The following is an 18,758-nucleotide window of genomic DNA, read 5'->3' as shown; positions in this document are numbered from 1 at the left end:
TTGCATGTTCTCCCTGTGCCTGTGTGGGTTTTCTCCGGGCACTCCGGTTTCGTCCACATTCCAAAAACATGCATTAATTGGGTACTCTTAAATTGTCCCAAGGTGTGATTGTGAGGGTGACTGTTGTCTGTCTCTATGTGCCCTGAGATTTTCTGGCAACCAGTTCAGGGTATACCTTGCCCTGCCTCCCGTCCGATGACAACTGGCACTGGCTCCAGCACTCCCACGACCCTTAACAGGATAAGCGGCTCAGAAAATGGATCAATGTCCCAACATATACAATTAAATATTTGCGGACCCCTAATACTATAGATCGCAGATCACTGATAATCCAAGGACCCCAGTTTGAGAACCAATGCACCAAGGCCTTTTTTTGCCACATAAATACACGTCTTGCAAATGTTTTAACACGTTGTTGGGTTGTTTGTTCCTTTACAACAAGAATTGGTGTAAGAAACAAGATGTACTGTATGTGTTGCATTGGGGCCGACCCAGCAGGACACGTGTTCTCAATTTAAGGTTCTGGCTGCTGGGCGGCAGTGGGCCAGCTGCTGTGACGTAAACGGGAGGAGAAACCTGACGATTTGGCTTTTTCTTTGTGCCATCTTTCCGAGAGGAACCGCAGTAACTCCCTTGCAGTCAAAAGGGCCAGAGCCAGCAAAACACTTGTGAATCATTAAGAAAGTGTGCGAGCAAAGGTTGTACGAGGTAGGTTTAAAGTTTGAAGAGAAATGTCTCAAACCCTTTTTTTCTGAACAAATTGACAACACAATTGTGCAAGTTTTCAGCAAATATTGTGAACATTTTATTAAATGCCAAATAAAGACATTCATTAGTTGCAGGAAAATTTATGTACATTTGGCAAATAAAAATACTGAAAAACATTTTGAATGTTTAAAAATAAGGCTATTATTGTTAAATTCTATATAAAAGGTAAACAATTATTCATGTAGACTAAGCATGTTTTTATTCATACAAATACACTGAAGTATATTGAATGAATTTATCTTAATATTACTTCATATGATTACATTCAATATCCATTTTAGACAGACAGACAGACAGACAGAGAGAAACGAGCTACCTTCCCGGAGGTAAAACTAATGGAAACAAACAAGTCCACTTGGGGGCACTTCTGTCCTTTACGTCACCTGCTGCTTCTTTTCGAAAAAAAAAATCCCTCGAGAGGATTTTCATGGCGGGAGTTACAAAAAAGCTGTATACATCAAAATCCTGTTTTGTGGTGGAAAAAAAAACCGTATGGGCCCAAATTGGCTGCCGTTTTTTCATTAATAAACTAAAAATCATCCATTTCATGACAGTGGCTCTTTAAGTGATTAATGGGAAGTTGAAAATATGAAGAAATAAATACTACATTAACATGGTGAATATATTTATTGTTAGTATATGGGCCAAAATATTTGCAGAATATCATGGAATGTACCTTTACAAAAACTACCTACCTACTTGTTTTCCCCACTCTTGTTTCCCGAAACCAAAATATTTTTATGGATAGCCTGACCCTCTCTAATCCATACATCATGACTGGTCTCACCACTGTTTTTATAAACTTTGTTCTTCATCCTAGCAGACTCTTCTGTCACATACACACACCAGACATCTTCTGCCAGTTGTTCCAACCTGCTTGGACCTGTTTTTTCACTTCCTTACGACACTCACCATTGCTTTGGATTGTTGACCCAAGCATTTGAAGTCGTCCACCCTCGCCATCTCTTCTCCCTGGAGCCTCACCGTTCCCCCCTTCTCATTCATCAGGGATAAGAATGACCAATTTGGAAAAACACTGAAAATGTCTGTCGATGGGGGTGGGTTTGAGTTTCCACCTGGATATTTTTTGCTCCTATCGGAACACAGAGTGCACAGCACTTTGCCGGGAATGTCCACTTTTTGTATGTGTTCGGTTAGACATGTTGATGCCGTTTTCGGCCCCATCTTCATGGTTACACTTTTTTCAAGCCATGCCTGTCTGAAACAGTTTTTGATTCCAGCATCCTTGTCAATTGCCCTCGCTCCATCTTCATCCTTTTTTTCTAACACTTTTGCCATCGTAAAACTTTGAACACACCGTCGCCCAGTTCGCGCGAAGTACCACGCGCCATTACTTGGCTAACTAACAAGTTACACTGCGATTTCTGAGAACCGAGAACACATGTACATGGCAATGGTGAAACTCAATTAACCACTAACACGATTGGATCATTATACTGTATAACTATGTTGTCCAATAGAGTAATCTGCCGCAAACAAGTTTTAATGTTTTTGTCGCAAAATGCAAATATTTACACTACTAAGCAAGTTAGAACGGCATATGATAGTCGTGCTTGTGCTAGCACTGAGCTGAACTTGCAGCTCGGAGCCCACCACCGAGAGGCAAGTGCACGTTTCACCACGCCCCCGCTCCTGAAATTTTTTTCAACGGATTTGCGCTTATCTCGAGAATGTTCATTTTGGTCTGAAAAAGTCGGAAATCCGCCGATCGGCGGAAAATTCTCATCCCTGATTCATGCACATATATTCTGGTTTACTTCAGCTAATCTTCATTCCTCTCCTATCCAGTGTATGCCTCCACCTTTCAAAATAAAATACTTCACATTTGATATTAGTTTTTGTTGTGTTTAATTATGACTAATATTATGTAGGTTAATACAAGGTCTCTATAAGGTCTCACTAGATTGAGCATAAAGCATTCGCACTATGTGTCCATTAGCGTGTATGTGTGTGTGAGTGAGTTTGTGTGCAGACCGGTACATGCTTCACTAAAGGAGGCAGCGGCAGTGGTGCCAGGCTCCACTCTCGCACAGACACTGGAAGGGCCGTGAAAGCCTCAATCCAGACGGCGTTCCGAAGGGGATTGACAGACACAAAAGGGAAATGTTGGGATGGAGTGCGCCTGTCACAACACTCACATGGCAACACTGGGAAAACAGTAAAGAATTCACAACGTCCTTCCTGTCAGGCCCGTGACACCCAGTTAGGCTGGTTACGATAAACCTTTTAGGACCCTTTTTTTTTTTTAATAAAACTATCACAGTAAACAATATTTTCTTATACTTCTGGCATCATGAAAAAGAAGGCTGTGTGGTTGGTCCACTGAAGGTGAGCCCTTCACCTGTCAAACAAATCCGTTTACTGTAGACAACTACTCGCTAAATAACGAGTGCCACTGGGGTTATGCTTAATAAATAGTGAACTGTTAGTCCCCAACTAACACACACACAACAACTCAAAGTAACGCACTGACATTTTAAAAAAAGTCACCGCGGTGGTGTTTAACTCCTTAGCTCACGGGCTAGCAAACATAATATCAGATTTTCCTGTGTCGTGTACTATGCGCACACAGCAAATGAAGCAGGACTATGGAGGAGGCCTGAATCCAAAGGTAATCATGATACAAATTTTGCCTTCTCACAATCCTAAAAATGTTAAAATAATGTAAAATGATATAATGAATGTGCCATAGCACCAGTTGTACAGTGAATAAAATAAGTATTTGAACACCCTGCTATATTACAAGTTCTCCTACTTAGAAATCAAGGAGGGGTTTGAAATGTTCATCGTAGGTGCATGTCTACTGTGAGGGAGATAATCTAAAAAGAAAAATCCAGAAATCACAATGTATATATTTTTTTATTTATTTGTGTGATACAGCTGCAAATAAGTATTTGAACACCTGAGAAAACCAATGTTAATATTTGGTACAGTCGCCTTTGTTTCCAATTACAGAGGTCAAACGTTTCCTGTAGTGGTTCATCAGGTTTGAACACACTGCAGGAGCGATTTTGCCCCACTCCTCCACACAGATCTTTTCTAGATCAGACAGGTTTCTCGGCTGTCGCTGAGAAACACGGAGTTTCAGCTCCCTCCAAAGATTTTCTTTTGTGTTTAGGTCTGGAGAGTGGCTAGGCCACGCCAGAACCCTGACATGCTTCTTACGGAGCCAGTCTTTGGTTTTCCTAGCTGTGTGTGGCTGCGGGTCATTGTCATGTTGAAAGCACCAGCCACGACCCATCTTCATTGCTCTGAGGGAAAGAGGTTGTTCCCCAAAATCTCACAATACATGGGTGCGGTCATCTTCTCCTTAATACTGTGCAGTCGTTCTGTCCCATGTGCAGAAAAACACCCCCAAAGGATGATGCTACCACCTCAATGCTTCACAGTAGGGATGGTGTTCTTGGGATGGAACTCATCATTCATCTTTCTCCAAACACGGTGAGTGGAATTATGACCAAAAAATTCAATTTTGGTCTCACCTGACCGCAAAACTTTCTCCCATGACTCCTCTGTATCATCCAAATGGTCATTGGCAGACTTAAGACTGGCCTTGACATGTTCTGGCTTAAGCAGTGGAATCCATCTGTGCCACGCATGATTTCAAACCATGACATCTTAATGTATTACCAACAGTCACCTTGGAAATGGTGGTCCCAGCTCTTTTCAGGTCATTGACCAAGTCCTGTCGTGTAGTCCTGGGCTGATTCCTCATTGGATCATTGAGACCCCACGAGGTGATATCTTGCATGGGGCTCCACTCCAATTGAGATTGACCGTCATGTTTAGCTTCTTCCATTTTCTAATGATTGCTCCAACAGTGGACCTTTTTTCAACAAGCTGCTTGGCAATTTCTCCGTAGCCCTTTCCAGCCGTGTGGAGTTGTACAATTTTTGGTCAATGACCTGAAAAGAGCTGGGACCACCCTTTCCAAGATGACTGTTGGTAATACACAAAGACATCATTGTTTGAAATCTTGCATGGCACAGAAGGTTCCCCTGCTTAAACCAGCACATGTCAAAGTCAGTCTTAAGTTTGCCTATGACCGTTTGGATGATACAGAGGAGTCATGGGAGAAGGTTTTGTGGTCAGCTGAGACCAAAATGGAACTTTTTGGTCATAATTCAGAGGCGAGAGAGTGAGTATATTGGTAGAAGGATGCTGAGGATGGAGCTCCCAGGCAAAAGAGCGAGAGGAAGACCAAAGAGAAGTTTTATGGATGTGGTGAGGGAAGACATGAGGGCAGTTGGGGTTAGAGAGGAAGATGCAGGAGATAGGCTAAGATGACATGCTGTGGCGACCCCTAACGGGACAAGCCGAAAGGAAAAGAAGAAGAATCACACAAATAAATCATTAAAAAATCATACATTGGGATTTCTGGATTTTTCTCTCTCACAGCGGACATGTACCTAGACATCTCTTTGATCTTGGCCATGTTAGAAAATTTGAGTCTTACTGATTGTATGGGGTGAACAGGTGTCTTTATCCAGCTAACGATCTCACACAGGTGCATCTGATTCAGGACTTTTAAAGGCGGACGAACAGGGTCAGAATTCTACCTGATAGGTGTTCAAATACTTATTTGCAGCGATATCACACAAATAAATCGTTAAAAAACAAGACATTTTGATTTCTGGATTTTTCTTTTTAGATTATCTCTATCACCTGCGATGAAAATTTCAGACCCCTCCATGATTACCAAGTGGGAGAACTTGCAATATAGCAGGGTGTTCAAATACTAATTTTCTTCACTGCATATGGAAGCTCCTATGCTGTAAACACAGCCTGTGTTGTTGGTAGCAACCTGTGTCTCATGTTCTTCTGCGTTCCTTGAGCGCCCTTGAAGACGTTTATTGACACCCCAATTGGAGTTTACTGTAAAACTAAACAATAAAAATATTTTCTCACATTGAATATTTTAATCCAAGACATTTAAAAACGTAAATAAAAAAAACGCCACCTTATGCTAGCAGTCAATGGAAAATCCAATTGAATGACTCACTAACATTAGCTTGCATATCACAAGCTCATGGGAGGGATTTGCCTTCAAATAACGTTCGGTCAAGCAAAGACACTGAAATAACACATGCAGGCAGAAAATACAACAATACTAATGGGCATATGTTCTTCCGAGCTACGAGTTCTTCTTCTACTGTTTTTTAGCTTACTGTTATGTATATGCTTCATGCATGCATCACACCATACTGCCCACAAGAGGCCAAGGTGCATACAGCAGGAACAGTAGATGCAGTCATGGCTTTATATATAAAAAGACAAAGAGTTTAACCCCAACTATCTGATATCAAAGACTAAAATGTTCTAATTTTTAAGTCAATTAAAATTACCAAAATTATTAATTTTTGCTAAATGCTAGAAGATTGAGAGGATTTTTTTAATGAATGTATATAGAAAAGACAGTAGTCACCCCAGGTGCGCGAAACTTTCCAGGTGTCTGCATTTACATTTGTATTTTATTTTTATTTTTTAATATATTATTTTATTCTATAAATTCCATTTATTTTCTGGTTGTTTTATTACATTACGTTTAAAGTTGAGTTTTGTTAATTAAATAAATACTAGGTTTTGAAATCACTGAATATCTTGTTTAATAATTTTGATTTCAAGATCAATCAAAAATAATTATCATCATTACTTTTTGCATAATCGCCCAGCCTCTGGGGTATTGCATGGACGCCAACATCGGTTCCGCAGCCTTCCATGGGCCCACTAGTGGCTAATGACACAGCGACCATTTATCAAGTTCGTAATAACTATCGTGTCCATTTTTATTCATCAAACAATAAGCCAAAAATAGTAATTACTGTGACAGAACTCAAACCAGTCTGAAAACCATCTTGGAGTCAGACACACCAAGCACAATCATTACAAAGTATCAGCATCAATATCATATTGGTGATACTGGGCTTTTACTGTATTTACTTCGTACTGGATCAATATAAAATCTTACACTATCACACACAACCAATGTGCTATTGCACTCACCTTAAATATTAAAATACAGTATATCTCTCTCAGAATTACAACAGTAATAGTAGCCTTGCATTTTTTGGTATGATCATGATCACTTCTAACAATCTTTCTTACAACTTGCCTTCACCTTAATTTGAATTATCAGTATTTATAAGGTATAGGCAAGACTTACTTTTATTTAGTCTTATACAGATACATCCACCAAAATCCTTTAAAAATATCAGCGTTGGTACCATATTGGCGATACTGACCGTGTATTTATTTGCTAGCTTACTGATACTAAATTGTGCAGCGTCACACAGTGCTAGGAGGTGCACTCATCCAACAGCATGATTAACAAATACAAATATCTGTATAACATGGGGAATACTGGCCTTTTTACATTTTTACATGGCATCCGATTAGCCAAGTTTTACAATATCTCACACAGCTTAACTTCGAATACATCCACCGAGATTATTTTTAAAGATATCGGCGTCAATATTGGATGTGAACTACCGTCCTTGTATTTACTTGTATTAAATCATCCATCAATCTATCCATTTTCTTTGTCGCTTATCCTCACGAGGGTCGCGGGGAGTGCTGGAGCCTATCCCAGCTGTCAACGGGCAGGAGGCGGGGTACACCCTGAACTGGTTGCCAACCAATCGCAGGGCACATGGAGACAAACAGCCCCACTCAGAATCACACCTAGGGGCAATTTAGAGTGTCCAATTAACGTTGCATGTTTTTGGGATGTGGGAGGAAACCGGAATACCCGGAGGAAACCCATGCAGGCACGGGGAGTACATACAAACTCCACACAGGCGGGACCCGGATTGAACCCGGGATCTCAGAACTGTGAGGCCAACGCTTTAACAGCTGATCCCACCGTGCTGCCCTGTATTAAATCAAATCAAGTTTAACTTTAGCAAGATTACGCACCACTGGTGTGTGATTATTTGTACCAGCGATAATAGACTTATGTTTACATGGTGTCAGATTGATGCCAAATCATTCAGTGAATGAATCCACACTGATGATTAAAAAATATGTCTCTGATTAAAAGATCAGTAATACTGACTCTGTATTTACATGGTTAGTGATCGATATAAAATCTTGCAGTTCCGGAACGTACTGTTTACCAGCACAGATAAAGTGTCCCTGACAACACAACATAAGCAGTCTTAAAGATAACACAATGTCACATTTGTTTAGCTCATCCTGTGTTATCCGCAACAGCACCTTGCATATGGTGTCATCAAAAAGTCAAAAGGTTACAGCTTCCTAAAATATCAACAATGGCCCAAAACAGTCCCGATAGAGGTCTTTATTTTGAAATCCACAATGTGCTTTGTGGTGGATCTCATTAGATTGTGCAGGATGGCGTGCCTAATGTTGTGTTCAGTGAGTGTATGGCTAGGAGTGTGTGTATCGTGTGTGTGAGTCATGAGTTTCTTGTGCAATCAAATTACAAAAATAGTAGTTTACTTGGGAAGGTCCCTAAAAATATTTTTAAAAATCTAAGGTAAGTTATTAGCTGTCTTATGGAAAAATGAAAAAACGTACTTTAACACAGAATTTGTGAAATTATTTATATCTGAAAAATTGGACTAAAAATGTTCAACAGGCACTTGAAAGAGCCGGTTTTAAAGTGAGAGGAGCAGTATATTAAGAAAAATGGGAAAAAAATGTTTTTTTCTAATCACATTGAATAGCTTCAGCTACACATGATAAGAAAAAAAATGTTTTTAGTTTGTAAGACAGAAAAGTATAGATGTTTGTCTAGCTGTCTATCTATCCATACACAGATAAAATAGACTCCAAAAAACTTTTTTCCATTTACCGTCCATTTCAGCTCTTATAGCACCCGCAGGGTAATTAGGGGGCATCCCAAATTAATGAAAAAAATACACAGCAAGTGATGGAAACGGACATTTTTGAAAGTGTGCGGTGCAGCAGCTTGAGAAAAATGAAAGAAAAACTGCTTAACATTTTACTCAGAAACCTTCAGTAAAACAGTAAAAATAGTGGATTAAATGTTTTTTTTTTTAGTTTGCATTGCAGAAAAGTACATAAAAAAAAGTAACCAGCATAAAATCTGTTCATTAACAAGCTGTTGTCAGACAGAGCTCTCCCTGGGGCCGCCATGCAAAATGTATACAAAAAAAAAATGTAAATGTTTGACACGATATGTAAGGATTGTAAAAGTTAGGACAACAGTAGCTACCGTATAACGGACGTACTTTTTTTCCTTTTTGTTTTCATTCCTGACCCCCTTTTCTGTTTTTAGTTTTGCACCCCTTTTTCTAAGTTTACTTCTGGGAAATCTTTTACGCCTTCCTTTACTCCTAACTTTCCTCTATCCTTTCTGATCTCTTTCCTGGCTTCTTTTCCCTCAGACTTACTTTTTATTTATACATACCATTCCCTATTTCCTTCACTTAAACCCACTTTAATCTTACTTTCCATCATTTATTCCATCCTTCAGTCACACTGTTTTATATTCATGTATCCTTATATGCTTTGCTTATTTCCTTAAACCTCACTGCCTTTCTTCTATCAATTTCAGCCGTTTATATTCATGCATCCTTACTTCAGTTTCTTAAACCAGCCATTCTGAAATCCAACCTTTTTCGCTTCCTTTCACCTAAGACCAGCTTTTTAATTTCAAACCCACTCCGTTCTTATAACTCCATTTTTTTAGTTCTTAACTCAAATTGCAATTAAAAAAAGTTAATCAAAAAGTGTGTACCTCTCTAAAAAGTTCATGTTTTTAAAATTTCATGGATGCTTTATTCTCTTATGCGATTGCGCAGTGGGCTGGACTGGACACTGTGGCAGGCCCACATACCATATCTTTACCCACCACTGCTTTACAGTTTGCGTACAGTATGTTATATGGCAAATATTCTTTTGGAATAATCTCCACCAAACTTCAACTGGAGTTTCCATCCACTTCCCGTTTCCTCCCAATCATACCATGCATCTTATCAGTCAGTGCAGCCCATTGAGCCCACCCTCATTCCATTCTTGAAGTAGTGTAGCACACACACCAGACACCTGACGCTGACACTGCATTGATAACCACGAATGACTTTTACTTTAGTTCAGTTCTTCGTGCTATTTACTGGATTTGTTTTGAGCCCTTTACAAAATAGTTCATCTTTCCACAAATAAGCCGAAACAATTCACTGAAATCTGGCTCTACATTCAGTTCGGAACAGCTAGTTTTGACCCCTTTTCTTGGCTTGAACGAGATGTGTTCAAGTCCCAGCTATATGTTGACGGTCCTTGAACGAACCGCGTCTCAATAAAGCTGTTTTTTTTTTAATGAAACGAGCATTTAAAACCAACCAAAGCAGTGATTTCGTCTCACGTCTACGCAACGCGGAGAAGACGACGGCTTATTGTGGTTTTAAAAAACGAAAGAAAAGAAATCACAGAGGGAGAAAACTCACCTTTCTGAAGTACTTGCCGTCTTCTCGACCTTCCTTGAGGCCGTTTGGCAAAAGCGCGTCCGTCATGTCGAGGGGAGAAAAAGTCAATCAAAGTGATAGAAGCGTAAAGCAGTGGCAGACTGGAGCTCTGCTTTTTCAACAGGTGAGTCTCCGCCTCACCACTACTCGAAGAGTGTGCGTGAGAAAGAAACATTCGCCGAGCGAGCATACACACGGGCCATTGCTAGCGCAAGTCCCGCCCATAGCTGACGTCAACCACGATGACGTAAAACCGCAGCTTCAATCTCCATTTTTTTTTTTTCTGTCAAGCAACTCTTGAACCAAAATGGCCATTGGCAAGACGCGGCTCAGGAAGGAAAGTTATAGCCAGGGATCGAAATCGTCTTTAAAATTTACGATAAACGCACCCAATCGAAGTAGGTCAAGCAGAAAAAAAAAAAACTCGGGAGAAATTTGGAAATAGATTTCTGGTGTTCTGTAGTTTACTTTCCTAGGGGAAAAACTGTATCGTTATACTTATGTATGCTCCTTCTGCTCGTGTGTATAATATTAGGTTCGTTGGTGTGTATTTAATTTTTGTTTATTTTCTCATACAGTATGTGTCTTGCGATGAACTGGTGACCAGTCCTGTGTGCAGTGTGAGGTTCGCTGCGACGTGCTCCAGCTCAGCAGCGACCTGTTGAGGATAAGTGGTAGTATAGAAAATGGGGAGGCGGATACCGTCCATACGATCCATTTTCTGAGCTACTTATCCCCACAAGGGTTGCGGGAGTGCTGAAGCCTATCCCGGCTATCATCGGGCAGGGGGCAGGGTACACCCTGAACTGGTTGCCGGCCAATCGCAGGCCACATGGATTCAGAATTTAAAGTCTCCAATTGATGCATGTTTTTGGGATGTGGGAGGCAACCAGAGTGCACGGAGAAAACCCACACAGGGATGGGGAAAACATGCAAACTCCACATAGGCAATGCCAGAATTTTAACCCCGGTCCTTAGAACTGTGAGGCCAACGCTCTCCAGCTGATCCAGCATGCCACCCCTGTTATTATTATTATATGACTCAATGTACACTTACATTTGAGATCATGTGAGTATGTATTGACAAAATGGCAGATTTGGAGAGTACGGGTCAAGGGCTTCAAAATTATGTGAGCCAATGAGGTGTGTCGCAGTCTAATGTCTGACGTTGTTGGTGCACTTTGGCAGTTTTAGCACATTTTTTGGAGGGGATTCAGATTTGATCTTGATCCTATACAACACCTCATTTTAAGGACTAACTTTTTCTTGTCTAAAATCAAGCAAGCAAATTGTGCACTGAACCCAATTGGCCACTAGAGAGAAGTAGAGGTTTATGGTTTACCAATTAAGGCATGCTTCTAGATTGGATACCTTTATTTTTTGTGGCCTGTTTGTTTGTTTAATCACTGCAGTTGTTTACATGAACAACTTTGTCATATAAAAAGCGCCACATGTAAATGATGCAACCGAGCATGTAAGATTTGTTTTTGTATTTATACATTAAAAATGTATCTCATCCAAAATATTTGGTTGTTTTAATTATCGACCAACTGGCAAAATATCTTGACTGACATATAATACAGGTATTAAAAAATAAAGCCAATTAGCAATTTACTTCTCTTTCGTGATTTCTTTGACTTTAGCCACACTTGCTACAAACTAATTGGGTCACGAGTACAACTGAACCCGAATATATTTGTAATTGCAAAATCTTGTATAGACTAATAAAATAGTGGCCTTTCTAAAAAGGTCTTCCTCCTGGCCTTAAGTATGACCTATAAATCAATGGTATTTTATTAAGAAATAGATTACAATATATATGCTTGGAGAAAGTTGTTGAAAAACATGCAAAAAAAGAACAATGTGGCACAATTTATAGAACAGCTTGACGTTGTACTTCAAGTGATGTATATTTTGTTATTCGGGCTAAACAGCCTGACACGTTGTAAAGCAAAGCATTGTGGGTTTATAACTAGCAGGGAGAATGTCCTCAAATGTTCGTCAGCGCAAGCCACGTGCTGAATCATGTGTGCCACACTCATTAACACACAAGCGAAATCCACAAAACCTTGCAGCCAAACAGATTTCCAAGATTCTGTCCCTTCGCATTTGAAGATCTCAGTGAGGATACAATGGAATATATTGCGCTGCTAAATGGTTCAATTGATATGGCCGAATCTTAGGTCTATATTCTCCCATATGCTGATGACAGAAAAGGCGTGCAGCTTTGCCTTTTTCCCTCTATCCCCATTCTGCCCCCACTTATGTCTATCACTTTCATGTCTTCTGGCCATGTACGCACTTTGTGTTGAGCAATGCCACAATGTGGGTGTTCCCTCTCATACCAGGCATTCTGTGTATTCTGGCCGAGAAGCAGGTTTTCTCTTGCATGCTCCATAGGCTGCAGTCTACATCCGCCTCACAGTTCACAGGACCCACATGCAAATCCAGCCTCGACTTTGTGGAGTTAGTATGTTGTCCACTTGCCTGAAAGGGTTTTCTCTACGTACTCCGGTTTGCTCACACATTCCAAACACACAATCCATATTCAGGGAATTCTGCGTAACTTCGGATTTACAAATTACAAATTTGTCTTGTATTTTTTTTTTCTCTGAGTATTTCCTTACTCCAGGGGTTCTCAATGCGTCGATCGCGATAGACCGGTCAATGGCGAGGCAGTCTTGGTCGGTCGCGGGACAGCGTGCCAAAAAAAAAAACGGCAGTCAATGTTCCCTCTAAACTGCACGCGTGCGCAATTGCCCCTGCCTTACTCTTAACTCAAATAAATAGATTTTTTTTTTTTACTTGAGTCATATTATGCTACAACACAGGTGTCAAACCGATGGCCCAAGGGCCAGATATGTTAAGATATATATCATTTTATGTGGCTTGTGAAAGCAAATCAAGATTGCTACTTGTGTTGTGCAGACATTTTTTTTCGTGTTACCAATCCCCCCTTGAAAGGAAATTTAGTAGGTAGAAAACATCTTTTTAAAGGCCTCTGATTTCAAAACTACTTATTCATCAATATGTTGTGTATTTTTTAATTACAGTATATGAAGTCATCGTTCATATATACTGTGTATGGGGTCACAGTTTTAGCGACCCTCAGAGGGAAGTCATGACTATGATGTGACCCGTAACAAAAAAATGTTTGACACCCGTGTTCCAAAGTAAAAGTACTTCTACTCAAGTACAAAATTTGGCTACTCTTTCCACTTTTGTCTAAGATGACCTTCTGTTGATTTTTTTTTTTTTTTTTGCATTAAACTTGGCGATCTGACATATATGAAAAGCTATGGCCAATAAATTATATCGTGGATATCAAACAGTTTTCAGCGCTTTTGTGTCAGCTGTGTGACATTTGCCCTGACGTATAAAAATGATCCATTTTGATCCATTTTCTGATATTATTCTACACATGAAAACATGTTCGTATAGAGCTTGTGCTCTTGTGAGCGCAATAAACTGATGTCACTTGAGCCTTTTCCGCTCATTTGTCTTGGCACAATGGGCGCACAGAGAAGACCGTGAGTGCATCGCCTCTGAAAGCACAAGTGGGAGGCATGGAGCTGGCGAACAACCGGCGTTGACCCTCTGACAGGAAGCGCAGTGGCAGTGGTGGTGTTGCCATGCCGCCTCCACTCCCTGGTTGCAAGAACTCTGGCTCCCCATGTGGTAACAAATCACAAGAAAATCCATGGAGGCGGCAGAGTAAATTGCATAAAGATGAGGAAGAAGGAATGATGAATAGGCGGGAATGATGGCCTCTCTTTTCTCACCTACTCTGAAGAACTTATCTGGAACGTGTGGATGATGATGAAACGAATACATGAAGAGTACAAATCAAATTAAGTAAAACTATTCACCCTTTGAAGATGCTGTCATGGAGAAAGTTTGACGTTTAGAACAATAAAGATAATGTATTGTTCAAAATTACACATGTGTTAAAGAAACTGAAGATAAACATGACAACTACAATGTAATGCGTGGGTTTCCTCCGGCCACTCTGGTTTCTTCCCACATCCCAAAAACATGCAACATTAAGTGGACACTCTAAATTGCCCCTGGGTGTGATTTTGAGTTCCGCTGTTTGTCTCAATGTGCCCTGCGATTGGCTGGGAACCAGTTCAGGGTGTACCCCACCTCCTGTTGACAACTGAGATAGGCTCCAGCACTACCCGCGACCCTCGTGAGGATAAGCGGCAAGAAAATGGATGGATGGCTGCATGGTTGGATGGAATTTGAAAACATAATATGAATTTGTATGAACTGAAGTGCAATAAACGCGGAAGTGAATGTCAGATTATTTTTTTTATCCGAAATGAAAATGCAATGAATGCACTCTATCAAAAGTCAAATAATGTAGATTTATTCTAAAATAAAAGTTATATACACCAATTGTGGTAGTGAACTGAAATACAAAGTAAAAATTTGAAAAATACGGAGTAATAATTTGAAAATTTTGACACACGCTAAATACACTTGGCCTAAAATTTCTTGAGTACGTTCCAAAAGTCTACATTCAGATTTCATTTTTCCAAATTAAATTAAATTCTATTAAATAATATTAAAGCAATTAAAGATGATATATAAATACTAATAAAGTTTAGTCACACCCATCCCCAAAAATAAATACCATGCAGCAATTGTGGGAATAGAAAAAGAGGAATACCAAAGATAAAATATCACATGCTTAACACATTTTAGTAGATGTTAGATTAAATCAAATCAAAATTAATACAATTAAAATTAAATGTTTAAAATGATACTAATACAATTGTTTTAAATGAAATTACATTTGTTAACAATAAAATAGGACAGTATTGAAATATATTATGTTTTCAATTCACTATCACATCACAAGGTAGATATATGCATTTATCCATCCATCCATTTTCTGTACCACTGACCCTCACTAGGGTTTAGGTCCTACCTGGAGGAAAGGAGCTACTTTGTGACCATTGGAGGTGCTCGGTCTCAGCAAATGGCAATGACCTATGGGGTCCCTCAACAGCAGTTCTTGGACCTCTCCTGTTCAGCCTGTATATGCTACCCTTGGGTCAAATTCTTCAAAACTTTAATTTTGACTACAATAGCTATGCAGATGACACACAGTTATATTTAGAAGTGTTTCCAGATGACTACAGCTCAATTGAGGTATTGTGCCACTGTCTAAATCAAATAAACAAACAAAAAAAAAAAAGCGGTCAGAGCATATAACGCCAATTCTAAAGTCCTTGCACTGGCTTCCAGTCAGCTTTAGAATAGATTTTAAAATTCTGCTAGTGGTCTATAAATCACTAAAAGTTTTAGGTCCTGAATACATGAAAGAAATGTTTACAGATTACAAACCCAGTGAAGCTCTGAGATCGACCGACTCAGGTTAAATAGTGGAGAGCGGAGTCCAAAGCAAACATGGTGAAGCAGCATTTACCTATTATGCTGTACACAAATGGAATAAGTTGCCAACAGAGGTGAGGTCAGCCGCAAGTGTGAATGTTTTTAAATCCAGGTTGAAAACTCTTCTTTTTTCTCATGTTTTTTTTATAATATATCCACTTTTTGATCATATTACTTGCAACGTATGGGGTTTTAATTGTTTTTTTAAAATATTTTGTTCGTCATTTTTATAGTTTTTATCCCGTTTTAAATGTTTTTTCTCTTTGTTTTCAAACGCCTATAATCATGTAAAGCACATTGAGTTACCTTGTGTATGAAATTTCCTATACAAATAAATTTGCTTTGCTTTGCTTTGCTTTAGGGTCGCAGGCATACATGAGCCTATCACAGCTATCTTTGGGCGAGAGGCAGGGAACAAGGTAGATATAATAATAATAACAATAACAATAATGATCCATTTTAAAATGAGTGAAGAACTGATTTTACGCAGCCAATCATAAATAATGGTGTAAAAAAATACAGTGAACTTGAATGCTATTTCTGTAATGAAATAGTAATAACATTTAAATATTTTTCCAATAATGTATTCCTCAAATTTTCTTATTAGACACCACCACCACCAAAAACTGAAAGAAAACAACAAGTAATAGCATTAAGATATAGCACTTACACTAAATACATGAATACAAATATTAAGATTGCTCATTATATGTCTATATCTCAGTGTGTTTCCCAGTGTTCCTTGTGCAAAAAAAAGGCATCGGAATATTTCTGAGAACAACGAGAACAGGGCCCATCGGTGCGTGTGTGTGTGTGCGTGTGTATATTAACAGGTTGTGTCTCCTTTTTTTTGGTGTGTGTGGTGATGCATTTGTCACAATTCTGTTAGCATAGATGCCGCAGCAGCATTGCATTTGGTCTCTTGAACTGTTCTTCCTCCTCTTCGTCCTCTTTTTCGTCCTGCCGTCTTGCCGCCACACTGAAGCTCAGTGTTCTGCAGATCCCCTCTCTTTGTCAGGGAGTGCTTACTCCTTTCTGGAAAAAGGGAGGGGGGGGGGTGACCCTGCAAGTTAATTGTGCACTCGTTAGTATTCACCAGCTGCAACTTATCCGTTTAACTTCTTGAACTGTAACGTGTGTGTGGGCGTGCATGTGTGTGTGTGCGCGTGTGTCTAGTGAAGTTACTCACACAACATTTGGAAATGTTCTTCCACCTTGAAGTCCTTGTGTCACTTTGGCTGAAAGAACAGGAAGTGGTCACCGCATGGACAAAATGATGTTGCAGAACAAATTGACAATTGTTCCGCCTGGCTCTTCCTGTCGCGTGACCTCCTTTGGTAAACAATTGTAAGAGCCAGTTTTATCACCCACAGATACGTAACATCTCAGGCAGCATGGTGAAATAGGAGTACGTCTGCCACGCAGTTCTCCACTCTTGGCTCTGGCCTTTCGGGGAATACAGGTTCCATCCACATTCCAAAAACAGGCATGATTTAAAACTCTAAATTGCCCATCCAACGGTTTAAAAATGAGCATTGGTTTGCAGCCTGCGACTGGCTGGTAACCAAACCAGGGTGTATCCACCCCTCCTCTCACCCTAAATTAGGCACTGTAGAATAGAATTATGAGATTAAATGTGCTGGTCACTGATGGTGTAGTGGTACACACGCCTGACTTTGATGCGGGCAGCTTGGGATCTATTTCTGCTCAGTGATGGTGTCGATATGTGCCCAACAACTGAGTGGCGACCAGTTCAGGGTGTAGTCCGCCTTTCCCCCAATGTTGGCTGGGATAGGTTCCTGCACCCACAACCTTTGTGAGGATAAGCGGCTCGGACAATGGACATGGAGATTAAATGTGCTGGTTAAAGATGGAAGAGGTCTAAAAAAAAGCCTTGATATTTATCAGTTCACAGTAAGACTGCGGCTACTATCTAAATTATCCATTAATTTATTTTCAGAGCCACTTATCCTCACAATTGTCGCGGGAATGCTGGATTTTATCCCAGCTATCTTTGGGTAGGAGGCGGGGTACACCCTGAACTGGTTGCCAGCCACTCGCAGGGCACATGGAGACAGACAACAGTCGCACTCACAATCACACTTAAGTGCAATTTAGAGTCTCCAATGAATGCTGCATGTTTTCAGGGTGTGGGAGGAAACGCACGCAGGCACGGGGAGAACATGCAAACTCCACATAGGCAGGCCCGTGATTTGAACCTCAGAATAGTGATGTCAAAGCTCTATAGCTGTGCCACTGTGCCGCCCCTATATACAGTATATACACACATTTGTGTGTGTGTGTGTGGTGTGTGTGTGTGTGTGTTTGTGTGTATCATGATTTTTGGGGTCAATCGCCGATCACTAAGTTTAAAAAAATGATAATTGATCAGAATATGGAGCAGTGTGTCTGACTGCAAATAACATCCATATATTGCATATACATTAATTAATTGTATATACTTGTGTACTATATACTGAGTGCTGTATCCATCCATCCATCCATCCATCCATCCATCGGTCAATGCTGAGGGCTCCACAGCAGCGGCTGCAGACTTATTTCATTCTAGGATTGGAAACAACTCTTTCAGTAGTTTACAGGAAGAGGGTCCAGCAAGCATGTTGTCTGTTTTGACACACTAACAAGTTATGCAATCTATCAAGGAACAGTCCGTCAAAGTGTGTAACCAAACAACCTCCAGAACTTCAGTGCCTGTAATAGTCCACTAATCCATAGGTTTAACCAGCTTTGAGACCGAGTGCATTTAATCCCTTACATAATTAGTATTTTCTTGTCACAACAAAATACATATCATTAGCTGAATAGTAGCTACAATCCACGCTTTCAGGTGCGGCCGTCACTTGTACGGTTATCAAGTTATTCTGCTCGGTATGATTGACAAGTCCCTCTTAGCAGTGACAGATTCCTGAGAAGTGGGTTCCAGGTGCACAAGTCCATACTTATCAGTATTTATCAGGTGGATTTTTGGAAGGAAGGTGGAAGGTTGAGAGAATTCAACTGATCAGCCGAATTGGTGATTGTGCTGTAATGTTCCTGGTGCTAGCACATAATAGCCAAAAAATTGACACTATATTAAAACAAGGGTAAAATTAAAGA

General features: G+C 40.0%; 1 protein-coding gene across 2 annotated transcripts in view; it reads right to left on the bottom strand.

Moving 5' to 3' along the window:
• rhpn2 (rhophilin, Rho GTPase binding protein 2) overlaps window positions 1-10,452 on the bottom strand; it is a 58,832-nt gene extending 48,380 nt beyond the window's left edge. Inside the window, exon 1 of one of the 2 annotated variants that reach the window (XM_061814848.1) lies at window positions 10,221-10,452. In XM_061814848.1, the coding sequence (XP_061670832.1) occupies window positions 10,221-10,286 (66 nt within the window). In that variant the 5' untranslated portion in view covers window positions 10,287-10,452. The remainder of the gene's footprint in view (window positions 1-10,220) is intronic. The other variant, XM_061814847.1, reaches the window with a different exon arrangement.
• Between the last annotated feature and the right edge of the window lie 8,306 nt (window positions 10,453-18,758).

This window comes from Syngnathoides biaculeatus, chromosome 3 (genome assembly GCF_019802595.1).
Source record: "Syngnathoides biaculeatus isolate LvHL_M chromosome 3, ASM1980259v1, whole genome shotgun sequence".
Taxonomy (NCBI): Eukaryota; Metazoa; Chordata; class Actinopteri; order Syngnathiformes; family Syngnathidae; genus Syngnathoides; species Syngnathoides biaculeatus.
The sequence above is the reverse complement of the archived record's forward strand: the minus strand, read 5'-3'. Positions and strand labels throughout refer to the sequence as shown.